A 20768-nucleotide genomic window follows, 5' to 3' on the forward strand; every position below is an offset into this window, starting at 1 on the left:
GCCCCCGCCCCCGCCTCGCCTGCGCAGGGGCCGCCGGAGCCGCCGGAGCCGCCGCGCCCTCCCGGCGCCGGGGCCGCCGCCGCCCCGCCATGTCCGAGGCGGGCCAGGAGCTCGTCCACCTGGTGTGGGGCAAGAAGGCCGGGCCCCGCGGGCTGGCCGACACCATCTTCTGCCGCTGGGCGCAAGGTACCTGCGTGCGCCGTGCCCCGCCGCCCTTCCCGCCCCGCTGCCCGCCGGGCTCGCCGCAGCCCCGGCCGCCCCCCGCGCTGGGGCCCGGGTGCCTGAGGGGCGCCGTGCCCTGGGCGCTGCTCCTGTGCCCGCGCTGGCCCACGCGGGAAAATGATGCAGCAGCTTCCCTTGCTAAATCATTATTTTGGTTTTTTGCAGCATAATCGTCCTTATCCTCACATCTCCACAGGAACTTAGAATTGTGTAGAAAAGGATCTGAATTTATTAAATATAACAACAGCGTCTCCTGTCGTGATTTTGCATAGCTCGTGGAAACGAACATAAGTTGTGCTGTGGTTTTGGTTTTTTTGTGAATATATGAGTCACAAATAGCAGAAGCGGGGCCAAACTTGGGACAGAGACCCACAGATTTGTTTTTTGAATTGGTTATTTGGCCGTGGAAGCAGGTGCATGCCAGTACTAGGACATGCCAGAGATAAAGCACCGGTAACGCTGGAATGTGTGGTATTTTTAAAGGTGTTTTTTTGGTGTTTAGGTTGTACAGCCAATGCAGGGTTTCTGCTTGATGGAAGCTTGTTGGTGATCCTTAAAAGTGCAATTGCAATGCTTACCTGTAAGAATTATATGCAAGGATTCAGTGTGTGTACCTGTCCTGGCTGAAAGAAGGGAATATAGCCTTCTCTATAACTTACTGGGGACTTTGAGGAATTCTAGTAATGATTCATGTTCATGATAAAACTGTTGATTCCTGGACAAAATTCGTAAGCGATAGTGGAATTCATAGATTAAAAAATGTGTCCAGGTCTCAGGTTAAGGTTGTTTGAAACTTAGTTTCTTAGTGTTCTCAGGTTGTTTTTATTTTTTTAACAAGGGTGTTGTCATTTACATAGTTTCAGTGGATTTGGGAGCTGCGTAGCTGCTCCCCACTGCTGGACACAGTGTATTACCAGGCTCATATTTTTTTCCCTATGTTTATCTGTCTTCAGATAAGTCAGTGATAAACATTAGGGAAAAAAGCCAAATTCTGATCTAGAATTTAAGCAGGCACAGCAAAGCCATTGCTTCTCCTAACAAAATTGCTTACTGAAATGTCATGACTTTCTGAAATATCTGTTAAGTTTTGGTAATGTTGCGGTTTCAGTACAAGGTGTGTACAAAGTCAGAAAAGAAGAATTGGTGTTAGAAAGTTTAATTATTTCTTTAACTGGTAATGTTGGATTGCCACAATTGAAGTTTTTAAGATAGTTTGTGTGACAAATTTCAGCAGTTTCAAAATTTACTGAAATGTGTGTTATAATGCATTGTGCCTGTGGTGGACCGAGAGTTTAATGGAAAAGGTCTCTGGAGTTCTTGGTGGCTTCTGCAATGGAGCTATTTCCAGTCTGTCTGTAGGGAAAGTCCTGTGACTAGAATGTGTAGTGCATCTGTCCCCTTCTCTATATCCCTCTCAGTATAATCAATTTTGTGTAGCAAAACCCCGTGACATTAAGTTAGACTGTTTGGAGGTCTTGTCCTGAGAATCAAAACAGCCAATTCCAGTTCGCTTACCTTCTGTAGCTGCATAATACTTTCACCCAGCTTTCAGTTTCTGTTTTGTTGATAAAGTTCTGCAGCATTTACTTGCTGCAAAGGAGGCCCATCAACACTGACTCATCAAGATTTAAAAGAAAAAAAAACAACAAACAAATATATGAAGCTTTATTGTTTCCAAAGACTTTAAAGTTTAAAAGATAGATCCTGTTCCACACAAAAAGTGCTGAAAGCATCAAACAACTAATTTGGTGTTGGATTTTTTGTTTTTATTTATTTTGATTGTAGTGCCAGCATGGCATTTATTTTGGATACTTGCTAAGCATCATCTGATCCTTTCTCAAACCCTTTGGAAGCTGAGAGCTATGATTTTCATTTGGAAAGAAAAGTAGGCAGTTGGGAGGGTGTTGAGGAACCTAAGACTGATAGCTGTCAGTTTTTGAGTGAAGGCAGCACATTCCAGGAATCCAGTTATGCACCAGACTCCTTGACCATCATACTCCTTTGGAGATGGGCTGGTTTGCCAGCAGTGGAGAACTGACCCAGCTCATGTGGATGTGCTGCTGGAAGTTGGTGGCAGTAATTCCCTCAGGCTTCTGCATTGGCAACTTGAAGTGTATTGGTTTTATTCTGGACTTAAAGGCATGGCTGTAAAATTGTTGTGAGGGTTTTCGTGTGGAGTTCTTTACAGAATTTTTGTCTTTATGATCGCAGCAGAATTTGCAGTTTGAACCTTGTGGGTTCCATTTACCAGAATCTTCAAAGCAGACACAGGAATGTAGTGCAAAGCTTCAGTCTGCTCTTTGGTGTTTCCTGGCATGGATGTGAGGACTTGGGAAGGAGCTGAGAAGATGACTGAACCCTAAAGGAGTATACCTATGTTATCAGTGAATTCCTCCATTGACCCAAGGGACACATTTCATGCATAGAACTGTTCTTCAGATCATCCCCCAGGCATGAAACATCATGGCTATCCAATATAAGTGTCTGGCAGGCTTGCACAGAGCATCCTTTCTGAATTACATAAGCTGTGTTCTCACTGGTCTTCAGAAAGAAAGATCTAGAATGGTCTTCTATACAAGAAGCATTTAACTGCAGAAGCATAGTGGGAAGTACAGTTTGTGTATTTGGCTAACATACAGTGTAGAAAGGTCAATTTTGTCTGCATTCTTTTCTAGCTTCCTGTGGCCCAGTTTAGTGGCAGCCTACCAGGTAGTTTGTATACATTCCTCAGTCCCTTACAGGACTTCCTATCTCTTTATTCACAACCCATTCAGTGGAGTTTTGTTGTGGTATTGCTGTAGTAAATTCTCCTTTGTTTATGTGGGCAGAAAAATGTTTTTTGTTTGTTGGGGGTTTTTCTCCCCACATAAAATTTCAGAAGTTTCATTTTACTGTAAAGATACACTTGCAAAACCCAAAGCCACAAACAAAATATGTATCATTCTATTCCCAGTGCTAAAGAAAGAGTGCAACATTAAGATGTGTTGTAAACCTCATGTTTGGGTGATAATGCGTTATTCCAGCGTTTCTGTCAGGCTGTTCTTGTATCCCTAAAGAGAAAAAGAAATGCACTTCCGTGGTGAGAGGTGGCTGAAGTCACTTGGTTTGTTCAGCTTGGAGGAGAGGAGACTGAGAGGAAACTTATTGTGGCCTTCAACATGCACACAAGGGGAACTGAAGGGACAGGTACTATCTCTTCACTGTTGTGACCAGTGACAGGACTTGAGAAAACAGTGTGCAGTTGATTCAGAGGAGGTTTAGGTTGGGTGTCAGGAAAAGGTTTCAATAACCAGAGGGTGGCTGAGCACTGGAAGGGGCTCCGCAGGTCAGTGCTCACAGCAGCAAGCCTGGCAGAGTTAAGGAGCCTTTGGGCAGCACTGCCAGGCACACGGTGTGACTCTTGGGGTGACATGTGCAGGAACAGGAGTTGCACTTGATGATCCTTGTGGTTCCCTTCCAACTCAACATATGCTGTGATTCTAGGACAAAAAGTGGATAGTGCAGTCTTTACAGGTAGATTGGATCAGCAAGGGTTTTTCTGACCTGGTTACTGTTGCATGCTCTTTGCTAATTCCCTTGTCTCTTTCATTTAGGTAAAACTGGGTTTTGTACAGAGTAAAAATACTGAAGAGACCCAGCATCCTTTGTGAAATGATAGTTATATCTATGGTGTCTTGGGTGGAAAAAAAGATTTTTTAGAAATAGGCTGGTAATAAAAAGATGCAGGAAAGTGGTGGAGTAGTCATGGTAGAAGAATGGATGGGTTTTGTAGTACTTTGGACCATGATGTGGCATATTAGATGAAGGACAGGAGTGGTTAAGTAAGTCATAGACTAATTTTGGTAAACTGTACATAGAAGAGAATTAGATACAACAGAGAAATACGGACATTCATAAGTGCCAAATGGGGAAATAAGGAGAGTAAAACTTTGTGTTGTGTGATTGTGGTGGACAAAGGATATAAAGGCAGATTTCTCAGTGTCATTACTCAAAATATTGGGCGATGCACGGGCTACCAACAGGAGTCTAGATCCATTTCATCTCTCTGCCACACTGCCTCAAAAGGTTAAAGCAGCAGAGCAGTAGTAATGTTGAAAAAATTGGGTCAATGCAGCCTTTAATAGGGTTTTAAATGGCATGGAAGATATATGGTAATGGCATTATTTTATGTTTCTTGCAGGGAAATGATGCTAATTATACTAATGGATGAAAGCAGACAGATAATTTTAAAGAATATTTTGGCTGCATTACATCTTTTTTCTTTTTGAAATTTTATCTTGAGTGAAAAGAGCTGTATGATAGATATGAAAATTTGAGAGAAAGCAGAAGTTACTGTGGATTGGAGATGCTCATCTTGGTACCTTAAAGGGTGGCCAGGCCATTCTTACAAATCATAAGGAAGAGTGTAGGGTTGATGAGTGCTTGCAGATTGCCCAAAATGTGACTGTTGTGGAGGGTTAAAAAGGTGAGTGGGTGTGGTTTCAGGCTGAGGTTGAACCCAGCTGGAGTTTGGAATTCTGATTTCTGAAATTTTACCTGAGCTGACTTCCAATTCTTTAGAACTTTTTTAAAAGAGCAAGACCATACTGACTGAAGCTCATTTTTTTGCTTAATGGCTTTTAGAATCTTAGTATTTATTAAGCATTAAGCAGCATTTAAGTAATAAGAAGTGTTTCCTTGGGTGTTTATGTGTTTTGCCTGTGGTTGTATTCTGTGAAATTCTGTGTGATACTGACTTTACATTGTCTGTCTCAGATTTGTATTCATTCTGGTGGGTCACTTGATGTTCTTTATTTTTAGGAGGCAATTTTGAAAAACAGGGCAGGGTTAAGCTGAGACAGTTCATGCCTTCTATAAGAAGCCTGAAGAATGTGAAGCAAATTCAAGATTTCTTAAGTGTGGTTTAGTGGCACCACACCCAAGTATGTTGTTTTTCTGCAGAAATAAATCATTAAAACAACTAAAAAAGCTGTCTTGTTGAAGTGTGCTTAGATAGCATGCAGTAATGCTTCAAAGCAGAGGAGGACTCACCTTTTAATATTCTAAGCCTGCACAAACCAATTCAGAAAGTTGAAAGGACTGATGATATTTCTTGGTAGGGCATGTTAACAGGGCAGTGAAATGGCATCACTGCAAGCTTTGCTCCAAGTAGGAATTAATGGAGCTTCATTGCTACATCAGGTGATGCCAGATCTAAGTATGTAGGCTTGACATAGGCCCCTAGGTGTTGGAAATAAAATACATCTTTGTAATGCACATGTGATTAAAAATAACCTGGAGCCTTTGATCAGATGCAGCAGAATCCCCATGGCTACCCTGATCCTTTTTAAAACAAACAATTCACACTGTTGTGGAACATCTACTATTCTGTGATGAAGTGTGGCATACAAAATATGCAGTTGTTCTATCTCTTACTGCTTGAGAGGATGTACTTGCCATGCTGTACTGTGGGGGGGATGCATTTCCTCAGTTCAAATTCACATCCAGAGCTTAGAATGCTTTGTAATGGCAGCATGTAATCCTGCAGAATTGGGAAGAGGAGAAGTTGTGGGGAAGTAGCATTGAACTTCCTTTCTGCTGAGACTGACACTGTCAGTCCATGACAAGATGCATGTGTGTCCCCTTTCTGCCTGCCCCCACTTGCTGACTGCAGTTGCATGGTTTCTAGATTGCAGTGAACTCAAATGACTTTGGCACAATCTTATCATTCCTTAAAAGGACAATGCAAAACACCTCTTGCTCTAAATTGCCGTGTGTCAGCTTCATCAAGGTAATTGCATGTGCATTTATCAATGAGTAATGAAAGATATGAATCACCTCTCTTAAAGACAAGTTTAAGGGCAAAGTGGTAGTGAAACAATTTTGCTCTAATTGCTCCAGTATTTGCTTTATTATCTGACTTTAAGATAATTCTGAAATACAAATTATTAATACAAAGCATTAAAGCTGGAGGAGGAAAATTGGTGATGTTGCATCTCAGTAAAGGGAGTGTATCTTCTGTAAAAGAACACCATTAAGAGGTCTGATTCAGGGGTTGCAAGTGAATATTTAAACTGCTCAGCATATTTCACTCTTAATAGGATGTGCTGATAGGTCAAAAATGAGATCAGTGGGAGGCATACTGTGCCATTCATCAGGAATAGAAGGGTATTATATATGTTCAGTGAAAGTTCCAAGATATATTTTCATTACATATGTAGACAAAATAATACACAAATTTCAATTTATTGATAAGAAATAAACTATAATAAAATAAAAACCATGGTTTAAGTTAGAAATTCTTTTGTTTAAAACCTCAGCTGGTGGACCTTTGTGGTCATGATTTAATTGCAGATATAAATAATTAATGTCTCTCCTTTCAGCTGTACTTGTGACTTTTTTGCTTCAGATAGTTTAACCATATGCAGTTACATTATCAAGGAAACAAAACCCCAATTTTTAAAGGTGAATAAATCAGGTGTCATTTCTGTTAGGGAAGGAGTATACATACTTGTTTATATATTTCATTAAATAAAATATTTTTTCATTTGACAGGATTTGTTTTTAGTGACTCTGAATCAACTGCATTAGAACAATTTGAAGGTGGCCCTTGTGCAGTGATAGCCCCTGTACAGGTAAGATGCCTTTACTGGTTTAAAATCAGTGAGCCCAAAATTTGTTCTTTATATATTTGGAACTAAAATAAATATGAAAAATAAATTGCAGATCAGTTGTATTTTGATTTCATAATTAAAGTATGAAGGAGACAAAATCTCTGTAAAAAGGCAGGGATGAGCATGGGCTGATTTTGAACTATAATTTTGCAGAAGAACATTTGTTTGAGGAAATGTAGCAGGCTGATCCAAGCAGAAGTAACTTCAAAATCAGGAATGCATTGTAAAGGGGAGGAGGAAAAGATCAGATACAAATATAATCCTAATCCTGTCACATCTCTTGAATTCCCTGCCTTTAAGGGTAATGTCTGTGTCACAGTGTCTGCTTTTTTTTTTGTAATTCTGTATTAGAAATACTTGAAGTGGTTGATTTTCCCATCTAACAACGTTTGCTTAAAAAAAAATCTGTTAAAAAATATCTGTAGTGGGAGAACAAGGTGAGCATGTCAGGAAAGCAGTGAAAGTTGAACCAGCTGTTTCTGAGGTGCTACAAATACCTGAAATGGCAAGACTCTGCTTCATGAAATTTCTTCTTTCATTGTTCCTTCTCTGTAACTCAGAGCTTTTTTTTTTTTTTTTTAATTGTATTACATTAGCATTGATGGTAAAACAAAGCAGGGATATGGAGGTGCACAGGATTGCTTTAACCTGATCTGGAGGTTATTATTTGCAATGGGTAAAAGAGGTGGGCTTGTTAACTACTAAAGGGATTTGTGTTAGTGACTAGAGATGTCTTGTACTACTGATCAGTTATACTGGAAATTATTTGTGCCTCCATTCCTGCAGTCCTGTGAGTCAGGAGGTGTTTGTGCCAATATGCACTTTGTCTATTTGAAGTGTACTTGAGGTTCAAACCCAGTGGTGTTGGATGTAGTTATGAGGCCACCTTTGTAGCTGGTTTGATGGGGAAAAGTAAAGTCAGTAAATAGGGCAGGCTCAGAGTCTTGTTCTGAATGGTAAGCAGCTTGAAACTCTTTTAAAAACATGCAAAAATGCTTTGGTGCTTGTGACAAAATGCAAAAGGCAATGTTGTCTTGTATTTTAATAATATTTTATTCTTTGGTAACAAAGGCATTCCTTTTGAAGAGGCTTTTTACCAGTGAAAAGTCTACTTGGAGAGACTGTCCAGGTACTGAGACCCTTTTTTATCCCCCCTCATTATTCTTCCATTTTATTTATTTGTAAAGCATGTATTAGTTAAAAACCTTAAAATATTTCACACTTTGTTGTTTGTTTGTGTTCCTCCATATTTTATGTATGCTACGTGCTTCAGAACTCCTATTTGTAAGGTCTATGCTGGTGCTTAATACTTCTGTGTTTTAGAAATATTTAACTGAAATTTGTTATTAAGAAAGGGAATGAGTTGCAAATTCTATAAAACCACATTTTTCTAAAGACAGCATTATAATCTTTGATCCAGTGTAGTCAAAGAGCAATTAACATTAGTAATTAATGAGATAAAAGTAATAATTATTTAGGTAGCATTAATGTATAAAAAATACTAGTAGGTTATATATGGCAGTTGTTCTCAGCAATCAGACTCATGTAGGTTTCTGATCTTTCAGAAGAGGAGCAGAAGAACCTTCTCTGCCATACATTATGTGATATTTTGGAAATGGCTTGCTCTGATAATTCTGAGTCATATTGTCTGGCAACATGGATAAGAGGAAAAACAACTGAAGAAACTGCTAGTATTTCTGAAAGTCCTGCAGAATCTAGTCATCAAGAGGAGCAACCTTGTAAGATGTATTTCTATGCTAAATTACCCATCTTTTAGTGAAGTATTACATGGTTTTAAGGACCACTGCTCTTTTATTAATTCACAGATTGTGGGTTTGCCTTTGTGATTCCATAAGCAAAAGACAAGATTTTTGTCTGTTGTAATTAGAGGCGTTCATCCTTTTTGTTGAAAGCAATGTGGTGTCTGATCACTGCAGTTCTAACATACATGTATCTTTAGAATTTCAGCAATTTCCATCATCTTCAGTTTTATTTTGTAATTTACTGGGACCTGATACATCTTTAATTTTGAAACATCTACATGCTTCTTAACACTGGAAGAATACTTGTCACTTGTTGCTTTAGAAGAATTTTGTAGAAAATTCTCCAATGCTCTATTTATTCTAAATTATTCTGGATCCTCTGTTATGGAGAAGTAGCCTTTTTCCATTTGTCTGTGCAGTACCAAACAATTTAAATCACCTTCTGGTAAATTACCTCAATTTTTTTGTAGTTTGGAATTTTTCAGTTACCTGCTTTTTGCAAATGTCTTCACTCCTTCATGAGTTACTGACATCAAGGGTCCAGGAGACATCATCTGTTGCACTAGGATGAGGCATCCAGTCATATCTAACTACTGCAGAGTCAGTGACATGGAAAGTTTGTCTGTGCACTTATGATCAGACAGTTGTATTTATTAATCTTTAAACAGGAAAGATCTAATGTGTTAAAAGATAAGCTGCTTTTTCTTTGTTTTTGTTCACAATTTGTGCCTTAAGAAGTATGAAAATCCCTTCACATATGAGAACATATTGCTTATAGAGGTGCTATCTTTTGATGGAAGAAATTGAGCTTTTTGTGTGTTACTCATCAGGATAAACTTGGACTTCAAGTTTTGGCATACTTTGTGGCATACCTACAAAGTAGGAATTGTACAAATAGATTTATTGTGCACAGCTAGTTATAGCAATTTGTGGTGCTGGAGCTCTTTATGAGTTGTCTTCATCTGCTTCTAGCAAGTGCTCCCTGTGCTTTAGAAGGCTCAAGCAATAATAATTAAAATGATATTTAATTGGAAAAACAGATGGTCAGTGCACAAGAGCTCCAAGGTGAGCATTTCTTAAAGTAATAAAAAATATTATACAGAAGGTTTTATCTGCAACTTTTCTATTTTTTCCTTTGCAAGATAAGGCAGTTGCAAGTCTGAAATTCTGGGGTTTTTTTTCTTTTTTGTTAGCTGTCTCTGAAGCTCTTGCCAGTGATAGGAAGTTTGTTTTCTACATAAAGTGAAGCAGAGACTAGTTATCTACAGGATCTTACTGTCCTGGTTTTTAATGTATTGCTTGATTCCAAAGAACTTTTAACTGTAGATGATGTTCAACAGTGTTTTTAAACACACACTCAAGTTAATAATTACTCTCAACACTGACACTTATGAACTAATCCATTCTATTACATAACTACATTTTTCATGTTTCTGTGCAAATCTTCAAGTTCTGCCTGACTTGTCCTTAATAACATGGAATGTGCTCAAGGAAGACCAGGATACATTTCCCGTGTACAGCCTGCTTATGTCATGGGCCATGTTGGTCTCTTTCATTGTTTCTATTCTAAATTCCCTGCTAGCCACTGAATGCACCTCTCCTCTGTAGAGCATTTTGCCTTCTATGTGTGATGCTGTATTCCTACCAATTTAAGATATGTTAGGTTTGAGCTTTTTTCCCTTCCTCTGTCCTGCTATTTACCTGTAAACCATCTTCTTAACCTGGTTAAGGGTGGGACAAAGATGATGAGGAGAGGATATTATGAGTAATGCAAAGTTGTGTAACTGCTAGTGCAAAGGAATACATTTATTTCTTGCTTGGCTGGTGTACTCAATAAAAATAGAAACTGGCATTGTCATAGTTGGTTGGAGTTAAGGGATGAGTTGGGTGAGCAGGGACTATTACAGACACAGTTCCATATGGCAGGCTGTTTGAGAATTGGATATGGGATATGTTTATAATAAAGCCATGAAATATGCTTTGACACAGCATGATAGAGTATCATTTTAAAGAATTTCTAAACAATTGTATTTCTCATACATCTCATGTTCTCTTGCTGTTTGTTCTGTTTCGTTCCACTAAGCCCTGTCTTTATTTAGCATTGTTTGGGTTATGTATAGCTCTACTTCTCTTTAGAATTTCTACTTATTTCCCTTTATTTCAAATAGTAATTATCTTAGCATTTTACTCTGTTCTTTAGTAACAGAATGAAACTGCCTGTCATCCTGCTCTGTGAACAAAAGGTGGATTCGAGCACACTTACTGAATGCAATAGCATTTTTCATCTGCTTTTGTGGTGTATAGCAGTCACTTGTTGGCCATGTGTTGGCTTTAGTAGCGCAAGTTCCCAGGTTCAAAGATTGCTTTATATGAGTTAGTCCCTCTAACCTTGTGCTTACAAAAACATGTGTTCTTCAAGCAAGGTTAGTTTTCTGCAATTTAGCATTTTCTGCAGTTTAAATTCATTGTTTCATATTTTATAAAAATGTCTTTAAAATACATTCTTTTAAGTCCAGTTTTACTCTTGGTAATCTAAGCAATTCCTTGTAGTTATTCAAATGACACAAACTAAAATTCTTAAGACTGCTGCTGTTCTATTTCTTAAGCAGAAAATGAAAGTATTCTGTTGCTTGAGAATCAGTTGTATTTGCATGTAGGGCAAATTAAGTACATCTTTCAAAATACAATCAGAATAGGCATAAAATGCCTTTTGGGGAATTCTGGTGTGGAAAATTGATCAGTGGTACTAGCCCTAATGGCTTCACATCTTAACAGAGTTGTGTGCAGCCACATTCTGTAGCTCGGTGATCAGGCATTGTTTCAATACTCAGCATCAAGTGGTATCTATCAGAAAGCACATCTGGCTGTTTTGTGTATTGCTCTACTAGCAGAAAGATAAAGAAAAGTAAAGGTATAAAGCCTGTGTTGAACTTGGGAAGACACTAATGCTGTATTTTTTTATGTCCTGGATGCACACTAATTTGAAAGGCTGTTTATCCATTATTGAAAGAAAACAACAAGAACTTACTTAAAAACAGATTATGTAACACTGTTTAGAATAATTCTACTTTTTTGTTTGTAATAAATAAGCATTAAAGGGGAAAAAAGAACTAAATTTCAGTAACAGAAGTGTCTATTCAAAGAAAAAAAATACAGCTTACCTACACTGATAAAATGATCCAAATAATCATGCTTGCTTTTCTAGGAAATAGTACTTCTTGTTGACCTGCAAAATTATATCTATAGTATGCATATGCCTGGTGACTTTGTAACAGCCACATTTTGTACAAAATCAACAGCTCAGTATATGACAAATATTTCCAGCATGCCAGTGGCTTTGTGCTTTTAATAAATTGATTAGTCCAAATAGAAATGTTCTCACTAATTTGTATGGTGGAATCTTAATGTTGCAGTAAATTAGTTTATACTAATCAGTTAAATTTAAAAGTCAGGAGAGGATTAAAAATTTAATTAGAGCTTGAAAGTATTCTAGCTTGCTGTGTGTATCTTGTGTCATTTTTTTGCCATGTGTAGTGCTGAAAAGTGTCTCTTGTGTATAGCTGCCTTGGCTGTCGAAGAGCTTGGCTTTGAGCGATTTCATGCATTAATTCAGTAAGTAATATGTTGGAACATTTAAAATGCAATATTTTGAAGTTACACTAATACTCACAGGCCTGAAAGGGGTATGCTGAGGAGCTTTTTGTGTATTACTCGTCAGGATAAACTTGGATTTCAAGTTTTGGTTTGGGGGGGTTTTGTGTTTTTTCTTTCATTTTATGTGGAATATTTTAAATGGACATTTAAATGGAACATTTTAAGTGGAATATCATTTTGAGCATAAGTATTAGGCTTTAAAATAAAACTGGAGCAATGTAATGTGATAAATTGGCTAGATAGTTTATGCATTTCAAGTTTATGAACATAGGGTTCTGGGGATCTAATCAAGATTACTATTTAAGTTAAAGATGTTATTCCTCTATAAATATAATGTCATCGGTACTTTTTCCTGATTTGAGATGTCATAAGAAGTATTTTTTTTTAAATGTTTCATACTTTAAACATAGTTCTTTTTTTGGGGTCTAAACCCAGAGCTCACAGTTCTAGTGAGTTTATATTTAAAGGTAACTGCCTTTTATTTTCATAGCGAACAGTTGGGTGAATATTATGCAAATCAATCCCCAAAGAGTAGATAAAGAGCAGCAGAATTCCAAAAAACACCTGAGGTGGAAAATGTGGCTAATTAGAACTGAAATAACCACAGCTCATTTTACCGGTAGTAATTATAGTTTATTTTTTAAACCCATTGTCATAGAAGGAAATAAGAACAAGGAAAATATAAAATTTGTATAACCTTAGCTGATCAAAACACTAATTTCTTGCCCTTCGTCCTCCCCTCCTGCTCAGCCTTTCAGTCTTTGGACTTGTGGTACCAAATTAAATTTTTTCTGTCATTCTCCTTGGAATCAGTGCTCTGGCATTTGCCTTTAGACATTAGGTGGATTTCAGAACTGGCTTTACCTTGCATACCTTGTATGCCATGTGTACTCTACTGATGAAGAAAGGATGTTTAGAAATCAAGTATTAGCCAGAGTAAACCCATCTGTGGATATATTTTTGTAGATCTTTGTTTCTTTTTTAAACAAAGCTTACTAAAAGTGTGCAAGAAATCAGAAAAAAAATAATGTACCGTTTGTGTAAGCTAAGCAAAGACTATGATCTAGTTTGAATTATTCAAACTAATGTTTGTGTTCTGAAATGTAATATTTAGCTCTAACTACCCAAGGAATTGCAAGTGTGTTGTTTCACTGGGATATTGGTGAATTTCTTCCTTTCCTCAGTTTTTATTTCAGTTTTTTTCCTTTTTAAACATATGATCACATGGTGTTACCTTATCATCCAGGCAGTCACCATATTATGCAATAAGATAATATCCCAAATGTCAGTGTACCACTGTTCAATGTTTTGAACTATTTACTTTTTCCAGAGCTAGTATCTAACAAAGTCAAATTCTTATGGGAAATGAAATAATTGCTTCAAAATCCTGGAAGATAGTCTCACCTGGTTAAGTAGAAGGTTTTTCTCCATTGTTTCTGGGCTGAATGTCGTTCAGAACCCTACATAGTGCCAATGTTTTTTGGTGACATACAGTCTATTTGCAATTTCAGTAACATTGCTTTATAGAATTACAGTGGTGGTGCAAGCCACTCAGGCTTTTCACACATATTTGTAACTTCATGCTTAATGTTTGCATATAAAAATGGCTCTTTTTTGCGTTTTGCTCCAGAATTATTTCTCATCTGCAGATGGCAGTTACTGTAACTCCAGAGGAGCTGCTGTGTCATTCTGTGTATAACACCAGATCTGCTCTACTTTGACATTTTCATGTTAGGTGTTAGTAATTCTAGGTAGTGCTTTGTGACACTATTCTAATGCTTCATCTCAATACATGCTTCTTTTCTGTTGTTTGTTATTGTTTTTTGTCTTTAGCAAACGAGCATTCAAAAGCTTCCCTGAACTGAAGGCTGCAGTTTGGGATCAATATTCAGCATGGACAAACAGATTTGGAGTATTGCTCTTTCTGTATTCTGTAATACTGACAAAGGTTTGTGGGTTGCTTGATGTATTTTTTGGGTGGGTTTTATTTCTTTCTTAAGAGAAAGTTTGATCATGTAACCCTTTTTCTGTAAAAGGTGAACAAGTAAACTGATGAACTAAGTCAAGTCCAGATAAATTGTTGCAGTACAGGTCCAGCCTAAAAATTTGAAAGGCTCAGTCCTTTGGGTTTTTTGGGTTTTGGTTTGTCTTTTTCTCTTTTGATCTGGGAGACTTGGACTTACAGATTTTGAAAACATCCTTCCTTGCAAGATGTTTGAAAATATTTTCCTTTGAAAAGAAAGCAGCCTTTATCAGTTCATGTAAAAACATCAGCCTCCCAGTGTTTCACTGTTGCATTCTGTTGTATAAATGTTGCAGCTCATTCCTTAAGATGGCAAAAATGTTTATAATTTTTCTACAGGGTATAGAAAACATAAAAAATGAAATTGAAGATGCAACTGAGCCATTGATAGATCCTGTTTATGGTCATGGAAGGTAAGCTGCAAAAAAAGTTTGCTACCACTTAAAATAGATTTTTGAGCTAATTTTTTGTCTTATGTAACTGATCATTCTTTTAGGAAGTTACTGACATTGAAAGAGAGACTCAATTGTAACTTAAAAATAACTAAAAGCAACACTGAAAAGTGTGTCTATTTCCCTTCTAACTCCTTTTAGTACATCAGTTCTGAGGAAATGCTTCTGTTCTCATTGAATTTTCAGATGGAAAATTTTCAAATTCAGGACTGCATTTCAAGTTCATGTTTGAAAGATTGGAAATGATAATTAGGGTTCCTGAATTAAAATACATACTTGTTAATGGAAAATAGTTGCAAAATGTCTGCTTGGGTAATTCAATAATTTTTCAATTTGTTACAGATAACCACATTTTTTGAAATAAATTTCATGTCCCTTTTAATATCTTACATCTTACATAATTTCTTTCTGTTGTGTAGCCAAAGTTTGATTAATCTGCTGTTGACTGGACATGCTGTTTCTAACGTGTGGGATGGAGACAGAGAATGTTCAGGAATGAGTAAGTTGGTTCTAGTTTATGCTTGTTATTTTTTACATAATCTGAGATGCTGACCTATAGATTGGGAATACATTCCATTTCTGTTTTGATAGTCTCCTTGTTTACTGCCCTTTGAATTAAGTAGATTTCAGATGGAAGTAAAACATACTTGCATGAAATTGCTGATGTGAATATCAGTGAATACAGGATTGTCAGCTACAAGTTGTATGTAGATGTTACACGGATGATGGAAGGGAGTGCAGTCTCTGCAGTTTGGGAAGTTTGAAGACAAGGCCACTGTTCAAAACAGCCACACCAAACTGGAGAAATGGACTGACAGTAATGTCCTGAGGTGCAGCCAAGTCCTCCTTCCAGGATGGAATAAACCTGTGGAAGAGCACAGGGCAGCACTGGCTGGCAGGGAAGCAGCCTGGCAGGAAAGGACCTGAGTCCCTTGTGGGCAGTGAGCTGCACTCACTCCCTGGTGTGTCCTCCTGGCCAAGCAGGGCTGTGCAGGAGGGTGGCCAGCAGCTGAAGAGAAATGGTAGTTCTTTCCCTCTCTCTGGCACTTGTGGGACCAACTCTGGGGTGGGGTGTCCAGTTTTGGTCTCCCCAGTGCAGGAAAAACATTGACATAGTGGAGTGATTCAGTGGAGGCTCATGATTAGAGAGCTTTTGTGGGTTTTGGGTTTCATTTTGCAAATAGAGATTATATGAAAACAGGAACAGTTTGACTTGTTCACATCTCCTCTTTAACTGCTGCAAAGTCTGTCTCTGGTTCATAAGCATGTTTCTTACCATGATTTTCCATCATCTAAGTTGGCACAGAAAATACTTACTTGAAATGAGGTTCAGGACAGATCCATGCAAGACCTGAATCAAAATGTTCTGGTTTGATGATGAACAAGTAATATAATCTCCCTTGAGACATCTTAGACTTGCTCTTGGTTATGATTTCATGCAGCCTATGCTTTCAGACTTACAGAAGGTCATTTGGATATTCTAACATTTCTCTATTTGACATTGTTATTATTTATCCTCCCTATTTCTAATAGAAATTTGTTTCAATTAGCCTTCTGGGTTTTATCTGTATGTTTTCTTCAGTATTTTTAATTTTCCCTTTTTGATTATGATATATCTTTCTGAATTTTTAGATTATGATCGATCAATCTGAATTTTCTAGGAGCTTTCCTTTACATTAGGCTAAGTTGCTGTTCTGCAATTTAATATATTAGTTTTGAAAATTGTGAGTTCATTCCCTCATTTGCCTTTCAGATTATCTTTTTGGTAGGCTTTTTCTTAGTTATCCAGATTGGAATTTTTTTCTTTTCTGAAAATGCTGAACTTGCTTTGGACACAGTATAAGTCAGCATTTAGGTTCTCAGTCAGTTCTGCCCCAAAAACCTAGAGTGAGAGCTCCCATAGATCTGTCTTTTTGTGGAGAGCGGAGGAATAGAAAATGATCTTTAGTACTTCTGAAGGATCTGGTGTTATGTGTCCTGTTAGTTTTTCTGAGCAGTCCAGTAATTGGACTTTATGTTGGGAGCCCTCCATTTTCTTGAAGCTGTTGGATAATTACAGCCAGAACCTGCTTATACACAGTCCTAAGTCTATAAACATATTTGTTACCAAGTGATTTGTTATAGTCTATCAAAAAGAGAGATAAAGAGCAGCTGGTACTGTTCACAGCTTCTTAGGCTAGGCTGAATTTTGGATACATTGTCACATTTCCTTTATTTAGAAATCCTTTTTGTCATCTTTTCTTCTTTGAGCATTTCTCTTGGATTTTGTTTCTCTTTGTGTGTAAAACCTTCAGCTTCTTTCACGTCGACGCTTATGAGCTTTTCACGTAGAAGGGCTGAAGGTATCAAAATAACAACGACTGAATACTGTTTTAATCAGAAGTTATCTGAAGTCACTTTACCTCTTTTTCAACTATTTAGATAAGCAGTTTTTAATTAATAAATAATTAAAATTATTTATAAGCCATTGTAAAGGTACTGCCAGTAATTTTAGCAGTGACAAAAGAACAGACTGAGTTGCAAACTTGAGGAATTACCATCTCTTTGCAGATTATTCTCAGAGCACTGGCTCTCACAGTATTGCATATTTTCCAAACAGGGTAGGAGTTACGAACTGGAATTGTTCTTGGCCAGTGGTGGTAAAAATGCCAGTGATATCTCTTCTTTGACTATCTACATGTTCTCCTTTAAACCTTTCTTCTTATTCTGATCTCTTCTGTTGCCACAGCTATCCACGGTGGGAAGATACGGGGAGGTAGTTGGTATTTTTTATTGCTTTTTTAGGGCCGTTGTTCCTCCATGCACTGTAGCAGTTCCCTATGAATGCAGCCGGGGCTGGAGCTGCTTTTCCCGGGAGGTGCCAGGGATTTGTGGGGTTGGTGTGGCCGCTGGGTGGCGCTGTGCTGATGCGGATGGAAACAAATGGGTTCAGAAATTTGAGTCCTTTGCAAAAGTGCTTTTCCAAGCGAGAGAATCTAACTTTGTGACAAGAGGCATAAATATTCATTTTCTTAGTTGATCTTTGGTGTTATCAGATGTCTTCCAGTCATCTTCTCTCTTTGTGGGGTGAGGATATTCACAGAATAAACTTTGATTTAGTGCAGCTAATCTCCTTTTGTTTCTTTGTAAATCAACTGAGAGTAGTTTTTGCTTTTGTGTCTCTCCTCTCTGTTGGCTCATTCTGAAGGAGGCATAGGTAGGTCAGTGACTACAAGCTGAAGTTAACCTAAGAGCTTCCTGCACAGATACACAGTCTGTGGAGCTTGACTACTAAAAACTCAGAATATTCACAGTGTGGCTATTGTTCTATCCAGAATCACAGCACTCTCTAGTTATCAGTGAGAGTTCTCATATAGTTATCTTTCAGGGGAACAAACTACTTAAGCATTGAATTCTTTTTAATAAATAAATAATTATTTTATTTATTTATTTATTTATTTAATACATTTATTTATTCAAAATAATAAATTATTTTGAATAAATAAATTTCCAAATAGTAAGTATTATTTACATGTGACTTAGTTGTTCTGTGCCCAGGTATTGGCACTTACATATGAAGCCCCTGTTTAGCAGACTGGACTTCTCATTGATTTTTGTTACTGGTTTTTAAGAAATACATGTGATGCATAAAATTACTTCTCTAATGTACTGTTGCTTACTTCTGCCACTCATTTCCTTCATTGCATGTATAAATGTGCTATTTCTGTATTTTAGCTGTTCCCTGGTTTGCAGGATTCTTCACTAGTTTTTTTAATTGGGCTATAGCTCTCTTTCCCCCAGCTCAAAGAAAGGATGAATTGTCTCAGCATATGGCAATTTATAGCCACTCAGCTATTTGCCAGGAGATAATGAGGTTTTGCAAAGGATAATCTATGCACTCTGAATATTTTAATTCCAAGCAAGTTTGAAGGTAATCTGTAAAAGCGCAGCTTTCAGATCAAAGAATTCTACACTGCAAAGATCATTTTAATATGTATAGCTCACACTGTAAGGAAGGAGTTGTACTTCCAGACACAAAGGTAGTGAATAAGCTTATAAGCTTATGTTTGTAAGTTTTTTGGGTTTTGATTTTCAGAGTTGTATATATGGGGAGTTTTGCTTAATAGTAGAGGGAAAAATGAAACCATTACTATAACAACTGTTCTGCACTGTTGCAAAATACAGTGAGGTAAACTTGAAGTTGGTGAAGGGAATATAGCAAGCCTGGTGCTGCAGAGTTCACTTCTGCAAATCCAGGAATCTTTTAAATTCAGAATGGCTTCTTTCACTTGCTATGGTCCTGAGGCTTTAGCCCATTGGTAAAGATGTCAGTTTTGTGCTGTTATACACAGATGACTTGTTTTATACATCAAGAGTTCTATTATCATTATACTGCAAGGATTCCATATTGCAGAGTTTCATACCGCCTCGATGTTTCTTGTAGGCAGTTCCTCTAAGCATTGACTCTTCCTGGTCCTTGCAGTAACCATCTGAGTCCTGATCCCACCAATCCACTCTTTTATACCACTTGTTCTTATTGGCTACAGGTGTGGCCTGTTAACATTAGACCTGTTCCTAATCTTTAGTTATTGGTTCAGCTGCAACTCTTTGGGGGATAAGATTACATTCTATACCACCTTCTGTATCTGTATTTGGTTGAGGCTTAGTGTTTTAGAGTGAACTTTCAAATATGGAAATCAGTGTTCAACAAAATAAAGGAAATCCAGATATTCTTAAATTGATCATAGTGTATGCTTCCAGTATGTGCTGCTCTAGTTAGACAGTGTTTGGGCATCCAGCAGAGCTGCTCTAAGCAGACAGTACTTGGAGCTCCTTAGGTGATGTATATGAAAGCCCAGAGCTTCTTCCAAATCTGTATAATTAGGTTTGAAGCTTGAATTTTGACGTACTTTCTCTTTATTTATATTAGAGGACCTCAAGTAAGGCTCTGTAAGTGCTCTTCCAGTCAGTAGTACATAAATATTTCAGCTATTTCTGGCAGCTGTTTGTGTTTGAGAGCTTTAAATGGAAGTCAGTATTAAAAATCAAATTCGTTTTTCTACTTAAAAAATTGTTATTTCAAAAATTGTGTTTTATTATTCAGAATGTGAAATGCTTAAGATAAATATGACCAAGGAACTTCAAGAAAAAAGAGGGAGAGAGGAAAAGGCATTCATTTATGCATGTATATGGGATTTTCTTTTCTTGAAAATAGCTATTCTTCTTAGACTTTTCTAAGAATAATTGTGATGTAAATTGTAAATATTCCCCTCCTACAAAGTCCAGCAGGTTTTTAAAAGAGACTATCAACAGGAACCTCTTAAAACCTTGAGTCTGGATCTTATTTTATAGAGAGATCTTATTTATAGAGATCTTGTTTTGTAGAGAGACAAATTACCATTTTTGACTATATTTTGATGATTTGCTGTTGTTTCTAAATTGTTATTATTTCACCAATTTTGAAAGTGAGAAAAAATGGCTTAAAACAGAATTTGCAGATTTTTCTTGAATAGATTTTGTATTTTCTTTTGAACAGAACTTCTTGGCATACACAAACAGGCAACAGTAGGCTTTTTGACATTGATGGAATCACTGAGATATTGTAAGGTAAGCTGTTTTCTACATAACTTAATTTTTCTTTCATTAAGGTGTTGTGGGCTTTTTTAACAGTATTACTGAAAGCTTTACTGTGTACTATTAGAAATCTTAAAGAACTTCCAAATAATGTTGAAATTCATATATTGAGACATATATTAAGACAAATATATGATAAAATGCTTTCTTCATAGTCTATATTAAATTCCTTTAGCTTAACGCAGAGTTAAAGAAAATAATGTAGTTGGCAGAATATTGGTGTATTGACTGCAACTGGCTGTCCTTTAATTTATTAAATAAATGTAGATTCTAAATTAATTAATCCAAAGCCAGTTAATAAATCAAGTGGACTTCTACCTTTCATTAGTATCTGATTATAGTATTGTTAAGTATAGTACTTGTCTGCAAGCTAAACACATCATTTTAT

The 20768-nt window shown here is 37.1% G+C and overlaps 1 protein-coding gene across 3 annotated transcripts in view; it reads left to right on the forward strand.

Annotated features, from left to right (window-relative positions):
- The first annotated feature begins 51 nt into the window (after positions 1-51).
- MINDY3 (MINDY lysine 48 deubiquitinase 3) overlaps positions 52-20768 on the forward strand; it is a 46206-nt gene continuing 25489 nt past the window's right edge. The window contains exons 1-9 of one of the 3 annotated variants that reach the window (XM_063150621.1): positions 52-186; positions 6757-6836; positions 7947-8004; positions 8441-8614; positions 12199-12250; positions 14126-14240; positions 14655-14728; positions 15187-15266; positions 20283-20353. In XM_063150621.1, coding sequence (XP_063006691.1) covers positions 90-186; positions 6757-6836; positions 7947-8004; positions 8441-8614; positions 12199-12250; positions 14126-14240; positions 14655-14728; positions 15187-15266; positions 20283-20353 — 801 coding nt within the window. In that variant the 5' untranslated portion in view covers positions 52-89. Of the gene's footprint in view, positions 187-3126; positions 3409-5022; positions 5145-6756; positions 6837-7946; positions 8005-8440; positions 8615-12198; positions 12251-14125; positions 14241-14654; positions 14729-15186; positions 15267-20282; positions 20354-20768 lie in introns of those variants that run through there. The other 2 variants (XM_063150630.1, XM_063150639.1) reach the window with 2 other exon arrangements.

The sequence above is a fragment of the Melospiza melodia genome, chromosome 1 (assembly GCF_035770615.1).
Source record: "Melospiza melodia melodia isolate bMelMel2 chromosome 1, bMelMel2.pri, whole genome shotgun sequence".
Taxonomy (NCBI): Eukaryota; Metazoa; Chordata; class Aves; order Passeriformes; family Passerellidae; genus Melospiza; species Melospiza melodia.